At 48.5% G+C, this 21766-nt stretch overlaps 1 protein-coding gene across 6 annotated transcripts in view; it reads left to right on the forward strand.

Annotated features, from left to right (window-relative positions):
• The window catches only part of AP1B1 (adaptor related protein complex 1 subunit beta 1), a 67124-nt gene that overhangs the window by 27982 nt on the left and 17376 nt on the right, over positions 1-21766 (forward strand). For 5 of the 6 annotated variants that reach the window (XM_029913832.1, XM_029913833.1, XM_026661248.2 and 2 more), the window contains exons 4-12: positions 1830-1965; positions 3180-3425; positions 6821-7011; positions 7825-8046; positions 11326-11446; positions 12559-12654; positions 16408-16523; positions 19075-19240; positions 20635-20733. In XM_029913832.1, the coding sequence (XP_029769692.1) occupies positions 1830-1965; positions 3180-3425; positions 6821-7011; positions 7825-8046; positions 11326-11446; positions 12559-12654; positions 16408-16523; positions 19075-19240; positions 20635-20733 (1393 nt within the window). The remainder of the gene's footprint in view (positions 1-1829; positions 1966-3179; positions 3426-6820; positions 7012-7824; positions 8047-11325; positions 11447-12558; positions 12655-16407; positions 16524-19074; positions 19241-20634; positions 20734-21766) is intronic. The other variant, XM_029913834.1, reaches the window with a different exon arrangement.

Consider the following 21766-nt stretch of genomic DNA (forward strand, 5'->3'; position numbering starts at 1 on the left):
TCTGCCTTCTGTGCTGGTTGTCTCGTCCTGTCGCTTTTTTTTTTTTTTGTTGGTGGTTGCTGTGTGACTTGGGTCACGTTCTGTTTCTGCTACCCCCCCCCCCCCCCGATTCACTCCTGAATTGTTCTAGCCTCATTCTGCTTTAGACTTGGTGGCCTAACCAGCTTTTTTAGATGTAACATCATTGCAAGGGAAGATTCACTAACAATCAAGTGGATCTGGGCTCTGCTGTAGCAATAGCACAAGCTGAGCTTGTCCCCAGTCACCCAGCTCTGATGCTGTCAACGGGCTCTTATGCTAGGCTATTTCTCCATACAACTTATCTTACATTCTGCAGCTCTAGAATATTTTCACTCATTCACTAGGATCAGAGACTTAGACTTCTTTTCTAGCTGCACTCTGTTAGGGGACTGTTACAGCTCTGGAATTCAGTGCTGTCCTTGTGAAGCTGTGTTCCTGATGAGAAGGATGTTGTATAAAGTGAAGTGTCTGCTGTCTCGCTTTTTCTATTCTGTTTTTGATGCAATAAAGTTTCCCTTCAACACCGTGGAAAGATGTGACCACACAATCTTTTTGACTGAGCGTGCTGTCATGTCTGAACAGCCATTGGATGATTACTTGTGGTGCAGGTACTTTGTTCAGCACATAGTTTAGCTCTTAAAAGAATTTACACTTCACTATGAAATTGGCTGTGTTGAAGCATGGTTGCTCAACATGGCTGCAGGTTGAGGAAAAGCAAGCCTCCGCACTTAACCATGGTTCTTTTAAAAACTGTATGTGACATAGTCCACAACCAATGTTCCCTCTAATTTTTGACAGGCCGTGTGTGCAAAAAATTTCTTCTGTGCAAATTTTTGACAGGCTGTGTGCACAAAACATTTCTTCTGTGCAAATGTTTGTGCTTCTGTGCAAATTTTTGTGCGCGTGGTGTTTCGCCGTGTGTGCGGGGTTTAGGATCTGTGTGCACGCGCACAGCTTAGAAGGAACAGTGTCCACAACGCAGCTTTAACCTGGTCAGTCTCATAGTGTAGACTGATTCTAATTGCTGGAGTCACTGATAAATGGTTTTCTGGATCTCTTTTATATAAGAACATCAAACAAGTTTTTAGGGGAAAGAGGATAAAAGAAGGGGAAATGGCTAATGAATATAAAAGTGAGGACAAACTCCCAGAATGAAACAACAAATACTTTTAAAAGGGAGACTGCCAATGAACAAGTCTCTAAAGGGAATAGCTGCTAAGCAGTTAGCCTGGAGCATAGTAGGGAAAGAACAGAGGTCGAACAAGGGTGTGGTTTTAAATAGAGGACAAAGTGTGTATTTGATGTCCATTCTCTTCTGTATGTGCTACAGAGCTGTACAGCTGTCTGAAGATGATCTGAGGGAGATTCCGAAAGCCACTAATAGAGTTTCCTTGGCTATCGTACATAAAATTTAATTTAGTGAAGGTCTATTAATACTGGATGAGCTTTCAAGGAATTGGAGAACCAACTTTGCAACCAAAATTCTAGGGTAGAGCATTCTGGGGTGAGGAAGATGACCCCAAGCTTTCTATTAGGGACTGCTTTGTTGAGTTTATCTTAGTGGAGATCCATGAAGAAATCCAGATGTTGGAATGGCTCCTTCAGAGAGCTCAATGGAGTCTCACACTTAGGTACATAAAAGGTTTTGGAAATACTGTAGCAGCTGGGAGGGCCAGAGGAGGTGATATGTGGCTGGGCACATGCATGCCTCTGGTTATAGAGGTGAAAGTTGAACATGCCCCAGCTAACTCTCTCCTCTCCTGTCTCAGTAGCCCTGGGGTAGTTTATGCTGGCACTCTGTGTTTCAGTGCGCTCTTCCCAGATGTGGTGAACTGTATGCAGACCGATAACCTAGAGCTGAAGAAGCTGGTCTACCTGTACCTGATGAATTATGCCAAGAGCCAGCCAGACATGGCCATTATGGCTGTCAACACCTTCGTAAAGGTGAGATGGGAGTGCTGCTTACCATGGCAATGTACACCTGCATCGTGGAGGGCTCGAGCTTGGTTTGCCATGTGTATCCAGAACCTAAGTCATTCAGCAAAAACCCTGACTGAATTTCCACTCCTCCTCCTCTCAATGAGCTTAGTATTGCTCTTCTAGGGGAGGAGGAAACGGAACACCCATCACCCAGTCCACCCTTACTTGTGCACCATATTCCTTCAGTTCTGGGCTTCCCTTTTCACCACTCCACCTTCTTAAGTTCTTACTTAATCCTGACCTGGAAGGATCTCCCTATGAGTGGGAATTCAGTCTCCATGGTCACTGAGTGTCCCCCTCACATCAGTCCTACCCACTGCATTTGATGGGAGAACAGTATGGGGCCTGGGAAGCCTGCAGACTGAATTGCCACTTAACCAGCTCCAAAGAAGTGGGCGCTGGTTGGCTTTCTCAGCCTTACCCCTCTGGTCTTGTGTAAATCAGCTGTAATTCCCTGGGGCTTGAGCACTGGATGAAGAAGCTAAACTTGGCCTTTATTTTAGCTCAGAAGAAATACTTCTATGGCAGTTGTACTTCTGTTATCCTCTCATAAACTGAGGAAGTTCTGTCCCCTCCACGAGCCTCCCATGGCTAATGTCTGTCCTGGACCATCAGCAGAGTTCACCAGTAAGGATGGCTGCCGCTGAGAAGGTCTTCATGTTCTCCTTGCTGTAGGCGTCTGCAGCTGCAGAATGAGAATGTGTGGGAGCAAAGATGCTGCCAAAGCAGAATTTTAAATGCTTTTGGATTTGCTAGTTCCAGTTCATGCTGGAAGCCGAATACTCTTTGTGTAGGGGTGACTTACAGGTGAAGAAAAGGGTTGCACTTGATGGCTTTTGCAGAAGGAATGTAAGCACTTGGCAGCGTTGGCATTCGGGTGACACCTAACAAGTGTCTGCATGAGAGGTGATGATGTCCACCTCCAGACAGCTAGCATTAAGGGGTTAATATCTGCACTGTGGCCCAGGCTGTCAAACTCACATTCCTGAAGTCCTAAATCCATATTGAGGCACCTAAATGAGTGACCTGATCTTAGCACTCAATGCATGACACCACTGGAATTCAAATCACTTTCGTTTTGGTTCCTGAATATGTACTAAGAGCTTCAGCCCCCCAAGCCTGAAAATTGTGGCCCAAAGAAGTGACAGGAATCTAACATCCCTTTTTAACCCCTGTAGGACTGTGAGGATCCCAACCCTCTGATCCGGGCTCTGGCTGTGCGGACAATGGGCTGCATCCGGGTGGATAAGATAACTGAGTATCTCTGTGAGCCCCTGAGGAAGTGTCTGAAGGACGAGGACCCTTACGTGCGTAAGACAGCAGCAGTCTGCGTGGCAAAGCTTCACGACATCAATGCCCAGCTTGTGGAGGACCAAGGTTTCCTGGACACATTGAAGGACCTCATCTCGGATTCCAACCCTATGGTGATTGTTCTTTTCGGCTTTCATTCGCTGCTGTATGCTGTCTTCAGCCCCTTCCTCTTTTCTCCTCCAGACTGCAACAGACTTGGTCAGTTGCTCTTCCCACTCACTTATCCTCTCCCACTAATCCAAGCATAAACCTCTGCATGGCTCTCTGCATTCATTGCTTCAGCCAGGGGCACTTGGGAATCTTCCAAAACATGAATATGCTGAGATCTCTTCAGTGGTCCTTAGAAAATGCCATTGTACAAAGGAGGCTTCTTTGGCCTCAAGACACTGTGGACTCTCCCTCCTCTTCCCCCCTCTCTCCTTGCTTACACTAGAGTATTTAGTGATAGCCTCTCCTGAGAGCTGTGCAGATCTCACTGCTTGCCCTTGTAATCCCCGCCTGGCCTGGCCTCCCTTTCCTTTGCTGTCTCTGCAGTATGCTGTTTGTTAGCAGGTAACCATTCAGCCCTTCAAGGTGCATCCCGGGTGAGGAGGCCCTGCTTGCTAGTTGGGTGTAATCAGAAAGGAGACGGATACTGTAATAGCCAGTGACTCCCGTGTGGTTAGTGCCTGCCCTGACAGAGGAATGGAGTAGATGATGCAACAAGTCTTCTCCATTGCAAGGTGTTCTGTGCAAATGTCACTCACTCATGGCTGTGCAAAACCAGACAGGCTTAGGAGATGGTGCTTGGAGAGTCATTAAAGCTGTTTTGGGGGACAGGGGTGTGTCACAGAACTCTGCTGATGGTGCAGAAATGGTGCTGATGCCCGTACTGATTTCTGGGTAGTCATTGTCACCAACACAGCCACCTTGACTAAAACCCAACAGGTGACCAGTGGCCATGATTAGTTGCAGTGCCTGACAAGAGAGGAGCAATATTGGAACAATCCTGCCTGTGTCTGATGCCTTTTCAATCTGTCAGAGCAACTGCATGGAGCACTGGCACTAGGCAAGAGATGTGCTTAGTCTTAGGAGCCTTCGTGTAAAAGCTATGGATATGTCAAAGTCAATCTCCTCCCGCTCTGCCAGCTGGGCTCTTCCTGCCTGTCAGTTTCTTCCTTGTGCCTCAAAGGGCTACACTTGCTTCTTTCCTTAGGTCTTAGCCCTGCTGCTTCCATCTCCACACTCCTCAAGAGAAGCTTGTCTCTTCTGTGGCTCTCCTGGCTAGGTAAAGAGGCGGGGGAGAGCGCTTACGTGTGATCTGGTGGCTCTAGCCTCTATTCTTTGCAAGGGTTCAGTTACCATCGAGCTGCCATCCAGGAAATTAGGGTCTTGGGAAATGGAAGCTCTGGTGTAATGACTCTGGCATAAAATGGTGGCTGCATTTCACCAGTTCCTTTGTGAGCTCACTGGCTCTTAGTTCATAAAAGTGCTTTGGGGTTCTGGATACCAGTCAGATTGGCTTAGTGAGCATTGGCTCTGAAACATCTAGGGAATCTGGAGCCACGATTCGAAATCCTGTCTAGGTCAGTTTAACCATTCGTCCTTTGGAAGCTGTGTGGCTGTCTTGACTGAGACCTTTACAATCAAGGGCCTGTCTGCTCTGATTGGGCACCCTTTGCACTTATGGGTAGTAATTAGCCTTAACTGGCCAAAATTTCCTTCCCCATCTCTGCTTCAGACCATTTGGCTGCTGCTCTCTAGCCCAGAGGTGGCTGCCTGTATCTAGTTGGTAAGCGTTCTAGGATCCTGCTGAGATGAAAGGTAGGCAGATGTACTACTTACCCAAGATGAAAACCCATCTATTCATGTAACATCCACATAGAGCTTCCTCTTGTGGAGGGGACTTGGCAGCAGCTAGGCCTGCAGCATTATGTCAGAGCTCCCCATCAATGCCAAGGATTTGGGTTCTCTCCTCACGATCAGCCCTTGGCAGCATTTCCAGCTCTGAGTGCTGTGTCCTCCCTCGCTGCTCTGCCAGGATTACTTTGACTGCAGCAATCAGAAGGGCCTAATGGAGGAACAAACCTCCTTGTTCTCTCCAAACCCCTATGCCCTGAAGGGAGCACTACAGCAGAAAGTCAAGAAGCACTTTTGTGTCCCTAAAATGCATTGACAAGTCTGTTTGGCCTGTAGGTACAAACAATTCCCCCTTATGTTTTTTCTTTCAAGCTTGGATGAGCAGATTAGTTTTTAGCTAATGGCCAAGCCCTGTTCTGGTCTCTAGCACAGCACTGATGCCAAAATTCAATAGTACTGCTAGCCAGCAACTGGGGACTCAGAAGTGAGTGAATAACCCTGCAACACGGGTAGGTTTGTAACATCTCTCACTGTGTTACAGGTTCAGGGGAGACTCATCACATCCCTGATAGCTTGTGGACTTGCCCCTTCCCCTTATCTCCCTCCTCTCCTAAAAGAAAGCCCTGACTTTGGGGCTGGAGAGTATTTCAAACCCTGCTAACCACCATGTCTCCCTCGCCCCTCTCTCTGCTGCCCCTCAACTCTTACCACCCACCCAATTAAGCAGCTGCATTGCTGTGCAAACCTCGCAGGCAAGGAGCCAATGGCTTCAAAGGAGATTAATGGTGGTTCTGTGTTTAGGGAGTAAAGGTGTTGTGTCAGTGTCTGAATAATGGAGGATCCCATCTTCCAAGCTCCAGGGTGAAGGGCTGGGTCTGACTCCAGCTTCACTTCACCAGCACACACTGAATATTTAAAGAGGTTACCATGTGGGCCACAGGACCATGCTAACAGTAATTACTCTCCTGTCTCCTGTATCTTTAATTATTTGTGTGAGGGGGGTTGGCACTCAGTTGTCGTTTGGAGTCTCTGAGAGGTGCTGTTAGCAAGGACGTATGTCTGTTTTCACGGAGCGGGGGGGCTTGTAAATCTGGCTCAGGTTCTGTTCCATGCAGTTCTGAGCCCCTTCTTCCTATCCCTAGTTGACTTTCCCCTGTAGCCCAGGTTGGTGGTAGTGTTAAGAAATTGCTTGTGGCTGGTGTGATGGTGAGGCCACTGATAGTCGCAGAGGAGCATGTGTCTTAAAGCTTTTTCATGTAGGGTATTCAAATGTGTCTTGTCCAACGAGCGTTTGGTCAAAGAGCTGTGGTTCCCTGGCAGTGTGCGGTGTTCTTGGCTGCCTTGTGGGTCACCCTGTGGCTGGAGTGCCAGCAGCTGTTCCAAGCCACAATAATGCTCTGCAATTCTTAGTGCCTTTTGCTGAGGTGACCTAAGTGCTTACAGAGGTGGATAAGCCCCCTGGCTTGCAGAAGGAGGAACTTGGGCACAGAGGTTACCCGCAGTAACACAGGTAGCTCCTGGCAGAGCCAGAAATAGAACCTGGGTTTCCTGACCCCCCCAGGTCCCCATCCGCGACCCCCCAGGCAATACTGCCTCCTTGCATGTATGTGACTATGAAGGGGAAGGTGTTAGACATGCGAAATGGACTTGCCTGCCTGTCCTCTCTCAGGTGGTGGCTAATGCGGTAGCAGCCCTTTCGGAAATAGCAGAGTCTCACCCAAGCAGTAACCTGCTGGACCTGAACCCCCAGTCTATTAACAAGCTGCTGACGGCCCTGAATGAGTGCACGGAGTGGGGCCAGATCTTCATCCTGGACTGTCTGGCTAACTACATGCCCAAGGATGACCGGGAGGCCCAGAGGTGAGGAGGTGGGGGGAGGGACTGTGGCTCCTGCTGTTGGGAGGCCCAGAGGTGATGGGGGGGAGGGGCTGGGGAGCCTTCTGTTGGGAGGCCCGGAGGTGGTGGGAGGAGGGTCTGGGGAGCCCGCTATTAGGTTGCTGTGGTATCTGGACATTAGGGATCTAGAAATCAGGCTGATCGGCCAATGACTTGTAAGCTACATGGGACCTATACACTTCTTTCAATGACTAGACCATATAGACCACATCCCTTCAGTGCCAGGTCTTCTCCTCCTCCCCCCCCCCCCCCCCCCCCCCCCCCCCCCCCCCACAACATCTTTTTTGGTTTTTATACCCCGGTCAGTGCAAGGAGCACGTATCACTAGTGTCCTGGGGCATATCCCTTCCTGTTCTTCATCTGAGGATCCACTGTTATGTTGTTCTGTTCTGTCAAGGAGACCTTGACTCTGCTTCTTCCTGAGTCTATTTTGGCTACTAGGTCACCTCGAGGTGATGGCTCAGAAGTGGCATGAGATACTTTTCTTTGCCGGCTGAGTTAGTTCACCAGCACTGGCAATGAGGGTTCAAGATTGGGACCCTATCTCTGATCCATTGCTGGGTTTGCCCCTCGAGCAGTCCTGTGAGCCCAGATTACTTTCAGGACAGCGGAGCATGAAAGAAATGGTTGAAAGCAGTCCCTAGTGTGAACCAAATACTGGCACAGGCTTGTAACCTTGGTGGTACTAGCAATGTTTGCCTTAAGGGTTAAAACTTTTCTATCCAGTTGCTTTGTATTTGCCTTTTTTGTTCTCCCTTCTCCCCACACCTCTCTCAGCATCTGTGAACGGGTGACGCCCCGGCTGTCCCATGCCAACTCTGCCGTGGTCCTGTCAGCAGTGAAAGTGCTGATGAAGTTCATGGAGATGCTGTCGAAGGACCTGGATTATTATGGCACCCTGCTGAAGAAATTGGCTCCTCCTCTGGTCACACTGCTCTCGGCAGAGCCTGAGCTGCAGTATGTGGCTCTCCGCAACATCAACCTCATCGTGCAGAAGAGGTGAGATGCAGCCGTCTAATGTTAATGGTTAGGGAGGCATAGTCAGCTCCTCCATGCCAGGCCTGGCTGGCTTCAGGCAAACCCCTCTCCCTGCTCAGACCTCAGCAGTAGGGCCTTAACCCCCCGGGAATCTAATGCCATGAATACAAGCTACTTTGGAAGTTACACAGCAGAACCTAATATATGTGGCCCAGCCCCTGTTGTGATAGTTGAGTTACAGATGTACAGCTTGAGCTTTCAGAACCCCTCGTGATGAGAATCGTTGGCATGGGCTTGCTTTAAATCCCAATAGGATCCTCCCTTCCCTCAACAGTGTGGAATCCCAGAGATTCTGTGAATCAAGAAATGAAATGGACTAGAAACTAAGGGTTTGTCTGCACTGCCATCACAGGATGCCATTGCAGCTCACGGGGGCATAACCAAGCTCTGACTGAGTTATTTCAGGGCCTGGAGCAGGGAAGCCACTAAAGCACACGCTGTCATGGCTTCACTGCGCTGGTACCTGAACTAGCTAGATCAAAGCTAGGTCTAAACAAGCTCTAATGACACCCTGTGATTGCAGTGTAGATATATCTTTAGAGACAAGTGTCACTCGCCAAGTGAAGTGTGCACTATTGGTTGCCTTTTCACACTTTACACTGTACATGATACAACTGTAAAATTCTTTGTTTCATTTATCAAATGTGTCTAATGACTTTGGAAAAAATCATTTTTGTAAAAAGAACAGGAGTACTTGTGGCACCTTAGAGACTAACAAATTTATTTGAGCATAAGCTTTCGTGGGCTACAGCCCACTTCTTCGGATGCATAGAATGGAACATATATTGAGGAGATATATATACACATACAGGGCGCATGAAAAGGTGGGAGTTGTCTTACCAACTCTGAGAGGCCAATTAAGTAAGAGGGGAAAAAAAACTATTCTCACACTTATCAAACTGTCTGTACTGGGCTATCTTGATTATCACTTCAAAAGTTTTTTTTCTCTGAGGGAGAGTCCAGATCAGATCTTTAAATTTCTCTCCTTGCCATTATTGCATGTTGAAATTAGAAGCTTTTCCTGCAAGTGGAGAGCAAATAGAACTGAGAAAGGTAGGTCAGCTAATAGGTAGTTAAACTAAAAGCCAGTCCCATTCTCAGTTTGGAGAGGACTGATGGTCTAGTGGTTAGGGTACCAGGATAGCACTCCGGAGACCTGGCTTCAAGTTCCATGGCAAGTCAGTCTCTGTGCCTGGATTCCCCATCTGTGCAATAGGGGTAATAGCACGTCTCCACCTCAGGGGTGCGGATAAATACTCTAAGGCCTTGTCTGCCTTTTGCTGGCAAAACCAGTGGAGGGTGTACACACTACAATGCTACTTTTTGCAGCAAAACTCTCCTGTTTTGCCAACAAAATAAAACCACCTCAGTGAGAGGCATAGAGCTTTTGGCAGCAAAGTTAGAGAGAACACATCAGTGTAGATGCTGCCATTCATTGTGTCGCTGTAATTGGCCTCCCCCAGTATCCCACAATGCCCACTGTGACCATTCTGCTCACTGTTCTGAACTCTGCTGCCCTGCAGGCATGCAACCCTCGCCTTTCAAAGGTCCAGAAGCTTTGACATTCCTCAGCATGGAGAATTCATATGCTGAGCATGTGGCTCCCAGCAGCAAAACAGCAAAGGCTCTCCTGCCTGGACTACATTGGTCTGTGGGCTGAGGAGGATGTGGGAGAACTGGGAGGGAATCACAGAACCATTAATGTGGAATCTGGCTCTCCCCAGCACTAGGAACAAAGCGGCAGGCAGAGCAGGCTGCTGCTGCTCATGGGTGAGGAGGGAGAGACTGTTGAGCTGTGTCAAGCCAGGGAAGGAGGCAGGGGCTGATATGGGGGTGGGTGTCCCCCTCCCCCTGCCTCAGGATTGGTTGTTTCCGGCTGCTGTCTGGACTTAAGGACAGCATGCTGACACACTCGCTCTCCCCCAACACACATGTACTCTGTCTCTGTCTCTCCCCCCACATACTTACACACGCTCCCTGTCACACACTCTTTCCCCACCACACACGGCAGTTGAAAAGCGGCTGGCAAGGCAATTTAGTAGGATGCCCATGGAATGATGGGATTCAGAAATCTGCATCATGTGATGCTATACCTGCCCCATAAGGCATTGCAAACCCTTCCCAAAACACTGTGCAACCAGTTGCACAGTGGGATAGCTACCCAGAGTGCACTGCTCTCTGTGTCAATGTAAGAGCTGCTAGTGTGGATGTGCTTTGCTGACACAAGGAGTATAGTGTAGACATGCAATAGCAGTTTAATTAAAGCGGTTGCTGTACATTGGCATAACTTGTTGACAAAACTCTGTAATGTAGACAAGGCCTAAAGATTGAGCTCCGATGCTATGGTAATAGTGGCCATACAAGTCCCCAAGAGTTTTATATCTTCAGCCCTTTCCTGTTGCCTTGTGCAAGCCCCAGAAGCAGTTGCTACTGCAGAAATAACCCTGTTGTCCTCAAGAAAAGTGTGTTGGGGAAGGAGAGGAGGGAATTGTACTAATTATCTCCAAACTTGTAGCTGATTTTCCCCCCAATTGCGATACTCTTCCCAGCCCTGCTCAGTACTGTTCTTTAGCACTGATATTGTGGTAGAGCCTAGTGGCCAGCTAGATCGGACTCTCCCTGTGGTGGGTGCTGTGCTACTCGAGGCTTTATTGTGCAGCCATCTGTGGTTAAGATCCTCTGTCACAAGGTCTTGGTCAATTCTTCAGCCCTCTCTACGCTCCAGCATGTGACCAATGCTTCTAGCTAAGTCAAAAGGGAATCAGTTTTATGTTTCAGGACATCAGATGATTGCAGAGGTCAGGGCATATTTCTTTTTCTGCCTCCCTCCCGCATGTACAGCATTGTACAATGCAGCTAGCTGCATTAGAAGGGAGAAGGGGTCACTTACCTCAAAAGATTCAGGTACTGCCACTGCCAGAAGCAGGATATTGGGCCTGAAAGATGAATGACCTGATCTAGCAAATCCCATGTTCCCATTCAAGCTGGGTGTGCTGCTTCAGACTTGGAAAGTTGAGGGAATGGTGATGAGGAGCAGCATGCGGCTAACACAGTCACTCCCCATTCACCTCACCATGAGGTTCTGGAAGCAGTTATGTGACACAGGTGCATGTCGGACATCCTCAACGCATGGGGGGAGGGGGGAATCAGCACTGGATTTTAAAATGGCTCTTTGCTGGTTCGCATGATAAAATGTAGAGAGTTCGAGTGTCATTTAACACTGCCTGTCTCCCTCTCCAGGCCTGAAATCCTGAAGCATGAGATGAAAGTGTTTTTTGTGAAGTACAACGACCCCATCTACGTTAAACTGGAGAAACTGGACATCATGATCCGCCTGGCTTCCCAGGCCAACATTGCTCAGGTCAGCCCTCCTCCCCAGGGGATCCAGCCCCTTATGCCTGCTGGATGGGGCAGGCTGTGGGAAGGTTGTTCCTCACTGTCACCCTTTGGCCTGGTGTAACAATCTGCAAGTACCTGAAAGGTGTAAATTGTGACTAGAAGACCTGTTCTGGCCAGTGAAATGGGGGAAGGGGATGATGATTGGGTGAAATTAAACCGAGGAGTTGACAACATTACTAGTGGGGGTGGGAATTTCATAATGGAGAGCTCTGTTAGGGTCTGGACCTAAGCCCACTGAAGCCAATGGAACAACTCCCCTTCTGAGTGCAGCCTTTGGCTCCAGGCCTTAGACTGGGGACTAGTCTCCCAAGGGCAGTGATAGAAGCCCCAGGGCTGGCGATATTTAAACTGGCCTGGACTAAGGGCAGAACCCTGTCTTGGCCCTGAGGAGGGCTGGACTGGCCTTCTGGTAAAAGTCCCTTTTTCCAGCACCAGTTTCAGGGGTGGGGGCTGAGTTCTCTAGCATTGCTGCCTTCCAGCATTCTCTACAGACCGGTGCCTGCTGAGAGAGCTAAGCAAGTTCTAGAAGGATCCAGCATCCCAGATCCCCTTTCTCTCTCACTTCACCTCCCATACCAGCATCAGCACTGTACCTTCACTATTACAGTGGGAGAGGTGGAAATTTCTGCTTTACACCTGTGCCCTGCCTATGCACATGCACACCTCAGTAGCATGTGCTTCCTTACGTCCGTTTCTCTCCATTGCCTAAGAGTAGCACTGCAAGCTTCCTTGCTTTCAGCCAGCATTAAACACTGAGGGGGAGCCTTGTCAAGCAGCCATATCTGGTTAGCATTCTGCGAGGGTTTTACTTCACCTCAGCTCTTAAATATTGTGGCTAATGAGATACTAAGGGTGTGTAGCTCTTCAGAACGTTGGCAAACTGTGTCTCTATGGAGCCAGCAGACCACGATGCTGTCAAGAATGTCTTGTCAGCCTGAGTCTGTGGATGTTTAGGAGCCCATTATCACATCCCTTTTGAGGGATCCTGGCCCCCTACTGCCAAAGGACAGGGGCATCTGCTCCAGTGACTCCTTCCAGGCAGGACAGGGCTCACCTTTTTGCCCTCTGTGGCAGGTGCTTGCTGAACTGAAGGAGTATGCGACAGAAGTGGATGTGGACTTTGTGAGGAAGGCAGTCCGAGCCATTGGCCGCTGTGCCATCAAGGTTGAGGTGAGTGGCAGGATGCATTGACCAGCATGACAAGGAGAAGCCTCTTTTTTGGGGGGGAAAGCTGGGGCTGTGGCTAGTTTAACAAGAAATTCAAGCCTGAGCTGCTTAACAAACCAAAGCTACACCAGCTGGGAGAGAAGGGAAGGGTGATCTTCATACATGGTTCCTCTAGATGAGCCCTCATGCATCAGCTGTTCCTCATGTGCTGTGTTTAGTCGTGTCCTAACCGCAAGAGACCAGATTCAGAAGTAGGGTGCAGAAAGGTGTAACTTCACAGTTGGCTTGAATTAATCATCCCATGACTCATACATCCCCTCTTCCTCTCTCCTCCATTCGAAGTGCTAAGCACTTATAGGCTCAAGGAACAAGAACTAGAAAAATCTCTGCTTTTGCTTTCTCAGTGCTGAAGCAAGCTCGAGAGAGATGGGACTGCAGTTGTTCCGTGAGATAAATTTCCATCAGTATTTCTAGAGAGCGGCATGGAATTTATTTAATCCGTCCACTCATTGGTCTCAATTGTCAAGGCTTCTGCTCTAGTACTGCTGTATCCTTGGGCCTTTTACCCCCGTGCTAAAGTGGCTATTGCTTGCGACAGACTGGACAGGGAAATAGGTATTTATAAGCTTCATCAGTGAAGCAAATGATTAACAGTTTGTCTTGTTGAGTGACTGTAGGAGTCTTGGGATTAAGTTAAACCTTCACTTGGGTGTGTCGGAGGCTTTGTTCCCACTCAGGAGTAATTTGGAGGAAAGGTCTATTGAACCTTCCTGAAATTCTGGACGGCCCTTCCCCATGGCTTTGTGTTGTCTCCAAGCCACCTATTTATAGACAAATTCAGGATGAATTGGATTTGACAGATGTTAAATTGTGTATTAATGCCAAATACTCTAAAGCAAATTAGAGAAATAGCTTGGCGATAGCAACCCAGCCATTAGAAATAAACTGTTAAACAAGGCATAACTGGAACTCATTTGGCCTTCCCTCACTCAAATCCACTGTGGGTGTGTGAATCTCAGTGAGAACCTAGTTAGCCCTGTTTGGAGCTCTCTCTACACAAATCCCATCATTCTGCAGAGGAGAGATCCTCTTCTCAGCTGAGCTTCTTACCATGTCCAATATTTGGCTCTGCTGTTGAACTTTCCCTTTGCGGTTGACTTATCACCGTGATCTCAGATGAACAATGTTAATAAAATGATAGACTCCCAGCCTCTGCCTTTAACATAGACGTCTGGCAGGCTTCAGAGTCTTCCATCACCATTGTGGTAGTCAGGACAGGAAGCCTCTACTGGCACAGAAACATGAGAAATGAACAGGCTACGTCATTTATTAGTAAGTGCTGCATATAGGCAACATGTCATGTGGCTCGGGCTTAAATTTTGTGTTAAAAGTGAGATGAAGAAAAGATTAATATTCTTTCCCCATAGATAGGGCAACTGTTAAAGTGAGTTTGCCTGCTAGTGATCAGGACACGCTCTGCTTGTTTGTGTCATTAGCATAGTGCTCTACCTAATGTGGCTGGAGTGGCTGCCATAGCAAGGCCCTACACTTGTAGGCATGTATCTGTCGTGTGATAACTTTGGAACACTGTATCTAATCAATTTCCCTAGAATGCTCCCTGAAATTTTGGATTTTTAACAGAACAGGGACTTAGAGGGGTGGGTATGGACTTAGTGATGGGAGGGTGGGGAGCAAGGATCTGCAAGAAAATGGCAGGCAGGGAGTCTGGGAAGTTGTGATGGACTTCCCCGGAGTGCAACCTGGAATTGGGGTAATGCTGAGCCTTCTGTCTCACCAGACTGGGCTCCCTTACTCACTGATACTGTGACAAGTTGCAGACCCCTCCTGGTCCTGCACTCTCACAAGCATTTACACAGGCAGGGACACACCCAGCTGCAGCTACATGAATGCCTTTGCCAGTCACACAACAATAGAGAGGCTTCAGCCCCCAGCCTATGACCCCAGAGCTGTAGTGTCTTGCCCTGACCAGAGTAAGTTTATTACCCAGTCTGCCCCTCCCTCCCTCAGTGTGCACTGCACAATGCACCAGCTCCTGTTACTGAGCGGATTTCCTTTTGCACTTCAAACAACACACTATTTTAGGTAAAAAGTATAAAACAGATTTATTAACTACAGAAAGATTAAGTGGTTATAAGTAATAACGTACAGCTCAAAGTTGGTTACCTAAGAAATAAACAAAATAACAATCTAAGTTCTATATACTAGACAGTATTTGAATCAAGCAGTGTCTCACCCTGATGGTACAGGCAGTTTACAGATCTTTCACACGCAGGCTGGGATTCCTTCTTTCCTGCCTGGGACCACCTTCCCCAGCTCAGTTTTTGTTCCTGAGGTGTTTCCAGGTGTTGAGTTGTAGGGGCAGTGAGGCCCAGTGGTTGTCACTTCCCCCTTTTATAGCTTCTTCCATGTGGAGGCAACTTCTTTGTTCCAAGCAAAATCCCCAACACAGTTAGTGGAAAAGTACAGGCACAAGATGGAGTCCAATATCACATGCCCTTGTATGCTTTGATTAGTCATAGCAGCCATTACTCATATACCCACTGAAGTGTCCACAGGAAAGCCTATCAGATGAGGATAAGCTTTCCCCATGGCCTCAGGGGCGCTGGAACAATTTTTATAGTTGTTCGTTTCGTCGATCAAAGGGGCCATAGTGTTTATAGTGAGGGTGCTGAGAGCTATTGAACCAAACTGTAAACCCTTTATATAATGGAAACCACTTCAAGCCAGGGGGTGTGGCAGCACCCCAACACCCTTAATTCCAGCATCTATGCATGGCCCATTGTTTTTGTTGATAGGCCGTTATCTTGAATAGTCCATTTACAATGTGCTGACTAGACTAGATGTAAACTAACTTGTGGGAGTTAAGTTATCCAGGAGCAAGCACATTTGAAATACAGATGCATAGTCAATATTCATGACTCCAGATACAAAAGTGATATGTGCATACAAATGGGATAATCATATTCAGCGAACCATAACTTTTCCATTGATGCCTCACATGACATATTTTGTACAAGATGCATCACAATTCGATCACAATCGCCTCATAATTATATCATGATGGCGAATATGGGAGCACTGATTATCACAGAAGTATGGGGAGGGAAGCAGAGACCTGGAGTGAGGGAGAAATGAAGACCAGGTGGGAGGGGGAAAAGTGGAAACCTGGAAGTGAGGAGAAATGCATGGAGAGCAGAGACCCTGGCATGGGAGGGACAGTGCTGACCCCTGGTATGGGTGTAGGGGAGAAATGAGGGCACATGAAATCCCTGTCAAGGGGGAGAATGGGCGGCAATGGTATGGGGGAAAAGGGTAATTAAGAGAGCCCACAGCCTCTGGCAAGGGGGGGAGGAGGAAATGGGGAGCATAAGAGCCCCTGGCAGTAGGGAGCATGGTGGGGGGAGTTGCAGGGAGTTTCTGCGAGAGAGGGGGATGGGAGGGTGACCCCCACTGAGCTTGCGATGGGGATGGAGGATACAAGGAGCTCCTGGTATGTGCGAAGAGCTCCGCTGAAACAAGCTGTGAGGTGTGCATCCCTCTAGTGTGTACAGGAGCTGTCCGAGGGGATACAGGTGCCTCTGCTTTCAGTGCCCAGAAACGCTGCCTTGCTGCTGGTACCACTCTCACTCCATCTCTGGGGATGCACCAAATGCAGTGGGACTCCCTGGGGGGGCTGTCAGTTCTCTCTGTTCTCCTCTGCTGCTGACTGACCATGTTCCTCTCTTCTCTGAACAGCAATCAGCAGAGCGCTGCGTCAGCACGCTGCTCGACCTCATCCAGACCAAAGTCAACTATGTGGTGCAAGAAGCCATTGTGGTCATTAAGGACATCTTCCGCAAGTACCCCAACAAGTATGTGAGCACCACCTGCTGACCACTCCCCTGAGTGCTGCTCCAGTGAGCCTGAGCAAATGCTCACTGGGCCAGGCTTGCTGGCGTGCTTTGCTGCTGCTCTTACAGCTCAGTCTAGCAAGCCTTTCAACGGCTTGGTATAAGGGAGGGCCTGTTCTGGGGGAATCTTTTTGCGCCTGCCCCATTTTTTTTAAGACCCCATTTAGGAAAGCAGCTAAGCGCATGCTCAAGTTCCACTGACTTCCATGTGACTTAAGCACGTGCTTAAGTCCTTTGTGAAATTGGAGCCAATGCAAACCCCTTATGGGCCAGCCATACACCCCCATTCCGGGATGCCACCTGATGTGCTGGGGTCCCACTGAGCCCACCTATCCCACCAGCCTGGGTTCCCCTTACTCTGTGCTGCTGTGACAGGCTCTCAAGCCCCCTTCCAGCACATACACAGGTAGGGACACACCCAGCTGTAGAATCACACACAGTCTGCAATCAGCTGTGCGTGGGAGGACTCAGCTTGGGGAATTGCCCTGCACTTTGGTGCACACACCCTCTGGAGTGTAAACCCAAAATTATATTGTCTTGTATGGTATAGAGATCTATACAGTGTAAGCTCATAAAATTCGCTCCCTCCCTCAATGTGGAGGAAGATATATGCACAGATATTCCCCCCCCCCCCCCCCCCCCCCCCCCCCCCCCCCAGTCATGCACAAACTGGATTTTGGAATAGATAAACAAGTTTGTAACTACAAAAGGTAAATTTTAAGTGATCGCAAACAGATCAAAGCAGATTACTGAGCAAACAAAACACGCAAACTAAGCTTAATAGACTAAGAAATACTGGCTACAAATCATAATTTCTCACCCTAAATGTTGTTTCAAGCAGGTTGCAGAGTTTCTTGAAGGTAAACTGCACCGCTTGCAGCTTAAATCTCCAGGGATTCCTTTTACAGGCTGACTTTTCTCGCCTGGGCTCAGCCCCTGCCTCCACCAGCTTAGTTCCTTTGTTTCTTCAGGTGTTTTCAGCAGTCTTCCTTCTTGGGTGGGGAGGCAGTGGAGAAGAGCCCTGATTAACTCGCTCCCCAGCCTTAAATAGGATTTGCATATGGCGGGAATCCTTTGTTTCCCATCCTGTGGAAAAATACCAGCAATTTAAGAGCTCCTGTATCAGGTGACATGATCACATGACCCTGCAGTGTCAAAGCAGTATCCCAGGAAACTTCTCAGGAAGGAGGGAGATTAGTAACTTCAAAGCCCTATGGTCCATCCAGGCTGTTTGCATACTGTCTGGTAGGAATTCCCCAGGTGAAAACACAGTTGTAATGATTATTTAGTCAGTATTTCTAATTTCAGATACATGCATACAAATTAGATAATCACATTCAGTAAATCATAACCTTTCCAATGATACATGACCCATCTTCCATAAAACATATCTTAGTTATGCCATATTCATATCATAACAATATTTCTATGAAGAATATGGGGTGTAATGTCACAACTGCCACTGCGCTGGAGAAGATAGCAGAGGATGACCAGGATGAGTAGCTTATGACTTAATTCTCTAGAGAGGCTAGAGGATCCAGGCCTATACCCTCTGAAAAAGCGATGACGTAGCTGAAGTAGACCCAGCCCTAGTGTGCGTGGCAGACTTGCACTATACAAATATCTGATTTTGTCAAAGGCAAAAGCCCTAGGCACCGACTGCTGCTAACGAAGGGTCTGTCTCTAGATGCTATCTCTGAACAGAGCACAGCAGAGACTCCCCAAAGGCAGCGGTAGGAGCCAGCAGCTGGAGAAGCGTTTGGAGGAGAAGAATGCACGTGCTGGAGCCCTTGGAATCTCCTGGCTTTTGTTTGACTGTACCATAGCCAAGTACAGTCAAACAAAGGGAGACAAGGGGAGCTGAGCTAAGGGAGCCTCCCTTCTGATGGGCTAACGTGAGTCCTGCAAAGGGCTTCCTGTATTCTTTGGTTTCAGTTGACCTAAAGCAAAAATGTTGCTTTCTCAATATCTGACTCTCTTCTCACAACCTCTCCTGTTCACACTCCAGCCACCCCCTTTTCCATGGTCTCAATCCTCTCTTCCTTTCTTTTTTCAGTCACTCACCAGTAGCTTCAATGATCTAAACCTAGCAGCAAGGGCCTGTAGTAACTCTCCTCTTTCCCCGCTGGCCATGACACAATGGAACAGACCTGACTGAACCTAACGGGAAGACTCAGACTGCTCTGAGAGGCTGTGTGTAGATGCAGGGTGTGTTAGTCACGCTAGAAGGAACGATCTTAACTCTTGTCAAGATAGGCTCATGCTCTGGGGCATTCATTCACTGTAGCTCAGACTTCCAGTAATCTCATCTCTACCGGAAAACAGCCCTGAACTTGAGAGTAGCCTTTCAGGGGGCGGGGAGTGTGACACACCTCACTACTTACCACCTTACCTTTGTGCACAACATGCCAGTTCACGCACTGCAAAGAAACTCTCCTGGGGGGAGGCCAGGGGTGGTAGGATTTGTCTGGTTCCCCATGAGCTGCTTAACTCTGTGTCTGCTGCCGTGAAGGTACGAGAGCGTGATTGCCACCCTGTGTGAGAATCTGGACTCTCTTGACGAGCCTGAGGCCCGGGCTGCCATGATTTGGATTGTGGGAGAATATGCGGAGCGAATTGACAACGCGGATGAGCTGCTGGAGAGCTTTCTGGAGGGCTTCCATGATGAGAGCACCCAGGTGATGGGATGGAGCTGGAAAGTCAGATGGACAGGGCTGGGGGAAGGATGGATCACAGAACTTGTTCTCTCTAGGTCACTGCTTAACCTTTACAAAGAGACCTGGATCTTGAGCTATCCTTTCCCCAAAGATCTGTGCCCCTAAGATGAGGTTTGCAGGGCCAGCATGGGGGAAGCCGCTCGTGCTGTTCCTGTTCTCTGGATGAACTGAGCACTCTGGTCTGCAGAGCTATCCCTAAGACTGTGTAGTGTTTCAGTTATCCATTAACTTGTAAACTGCCTCCAGAGTTCTGTGAGTGGTCCCTGTGTGAATGTCTGTGCTGCTCATTTACAGGAGACTTAGCCAGGAAGCAAAGATGTATTTGTAGCTTGTATGGTGTGCTGGGCGGTTGTGCTGAGCTGAGCAGTGTAATTACTTCATTTCCTTAAACACTTTCACCCCATGGGATGTTCTTGAGAGCATGACTTCTGCACCTTGTCCCCAGGCGATGGGATCTCAGTCAGTTCTCAGATCAGGACATGCCCACAATCCCTTCTGCTGTGGTAAACTAAGGTCAAGGCAAAACAATTGAAACACTGGGTGTAGCTCTAGATTCTGCCTCTAGCCTGGAGGAGGCAGGGAGTGAGCTTGTGAGGCTGCCCTAACCCTAGGATTGTTTGGGGATTAATACAATGAACTGGGCCTGGGAGATGTAGAGTCTATTCCTGCCTCTGCCACTGACATCCTGAGTGACCTTGGGCAAATCACTTAGTCCCTCTGTGTCTCAGTTTCCCATCTGTAAAATGGGGGTAATACTTCCCCACAACACTCTGGAAGGGGAGGATAAGCCTATTCACATTTATAAAATGCTCTGATACTGACATGGGGAAGGGGCCTGGAGAAAAGACTATAAATAAACATAAAACATCCAAATAAACTGTATGTACCATAACATTTCAGATCAAGGGGAAGAGGGAAATTGACCATCCTCATGTGGGTGTGACTCGTAAATTCTTTTTTAAAGCCAGGAGAGACTGTTCAGCTCATCTAGCCTGACCTCCTGCGTACACTGGCTCTAGAATTTCACCCCAGTTGTTCTCCCATTGAACCTAATAACCTGTAATTGAACCCTCTGAGATTGTGGGCCGTAGCAGGTCTGAACAGGAGTGAGTGGTTTAAGGAGGCTGCTTATCTGGCCTGCGATGGTCTTGTTGGTCTGTTGGCTGATGACTGTTTAAAGCATCCCCCACTTCTAGTTGGTCACCCTGGGTTAGAGTTTTCAACTGGTGCAGGCTTGTATCCGTGCACGATGGGAGTTGCATTTGCTGGTGAGGTGCACGTACTTGACCTTCAGATGTGCACATGCCGCCCATGGTCTGCCTGCTTCCTAACTCTCTCCTGCCTGCACTGTGCAGGTCCAGCTGCAGCTGCTGACTGCCATTGTGAAGCTCTTCCTAAAGAAGCCCACTGAGACCCAGGAGCTGGTGCAGCAGGTGCTGAGCCTGGCTACTCAGGTGTGTAACAAGCTCTCGCCCATGAGAAAGGGGCGGTTTGCCCACCACCTCTAAAGCTAGCAGTGCTTTCAGACTAGCATTTATGGACAGTGTGGGGCTTGCTGTGTCAGAATGGGGAACGGCCTGGGCTGTCCCGTTACAGAATGAAGAGGGGCAAATAGTGGGAGAACTAGACAGAGGGACTCCCCAGCCATTTAGCTTTGCTCCAGAATCAGATGATGATGGTACAGATTATTCTAGAGAGCAGGTCTGCTGACAGGTCTCTGGACTCTTGAGAGCAATGGAACAGCCATATGACTACCGCGCAGCTACATTTGATCAAACATTGTTCTGTTGCCAACATACTGGGAGATCTCTGGGCTGCCAATTAGAATCTGTGAAGTCCTACTTCCCAGGGCTGCCTGAACTATAAAATCCCTCCAGCAGTAAGTCTTGGCCTTTGGCGGGGGGTGGATGATTGGACTGTACTGAAGAACCACTGGGTATGGCTGTGAGGTAGCAGTAATGACTTTACGTGGGGTGGTGCTACCGCAATGAATCTTGCACCTTAATTTTTGGTTTTACCCTCTGAGGACCCCTCTTCTATTCTACACCCCCACAAAGAAAACATCAATCCCTTATTTTCTCATTGAGTTGAGCCTCTTGGTGTCGGCTCTGACGCTGTAAACCCTTTGCTCAGACTGCCCCAATAGGAGCTTTACACTCCATGACGTTCTGAGCGCCAGAGGCTAGAGCATTGTTCTGAATCCTGGCAGGGCTCCTGGAGGAGAGCTAGTGTGAGCAGCAGACATTTGCCTTTTCACCTCGTTGAGACTATTCAGTTTCCAGAGGATGAAGTGCTCCTTCCAGCAGGAGAGGCAGAGCCAGGGCTTGTCCTTCACGGTGAATCAGTGGAATTAAAGGGAAGACTGGTGTGATAACTGCTATGAAATGTTCAGCACTACCCAGGGACAGCAGTAGAGTGCACTGACTCCCAGAGGGGGGTGTTCACTCAGTCCCTCGCCGCATGCTTGCCAGTGTTAGACTGTCACTG

Source organism: Terrapene carolina, unplaced genomic scaffold (assembly GCF_002925995.2).
Source record: "Terrapene carolina triunguis isolate 2854851 unplaced genomic scaffold, T_m_triunguis-2.0 Scaffold951, whole genome shotgun sequence".
In the NCBI taxonomy this organism is placed as follows: Eukaryota; Metazoa; Chordata; order Testudines; family Emydidae; genus Terrapene; species Terrapene triunguis.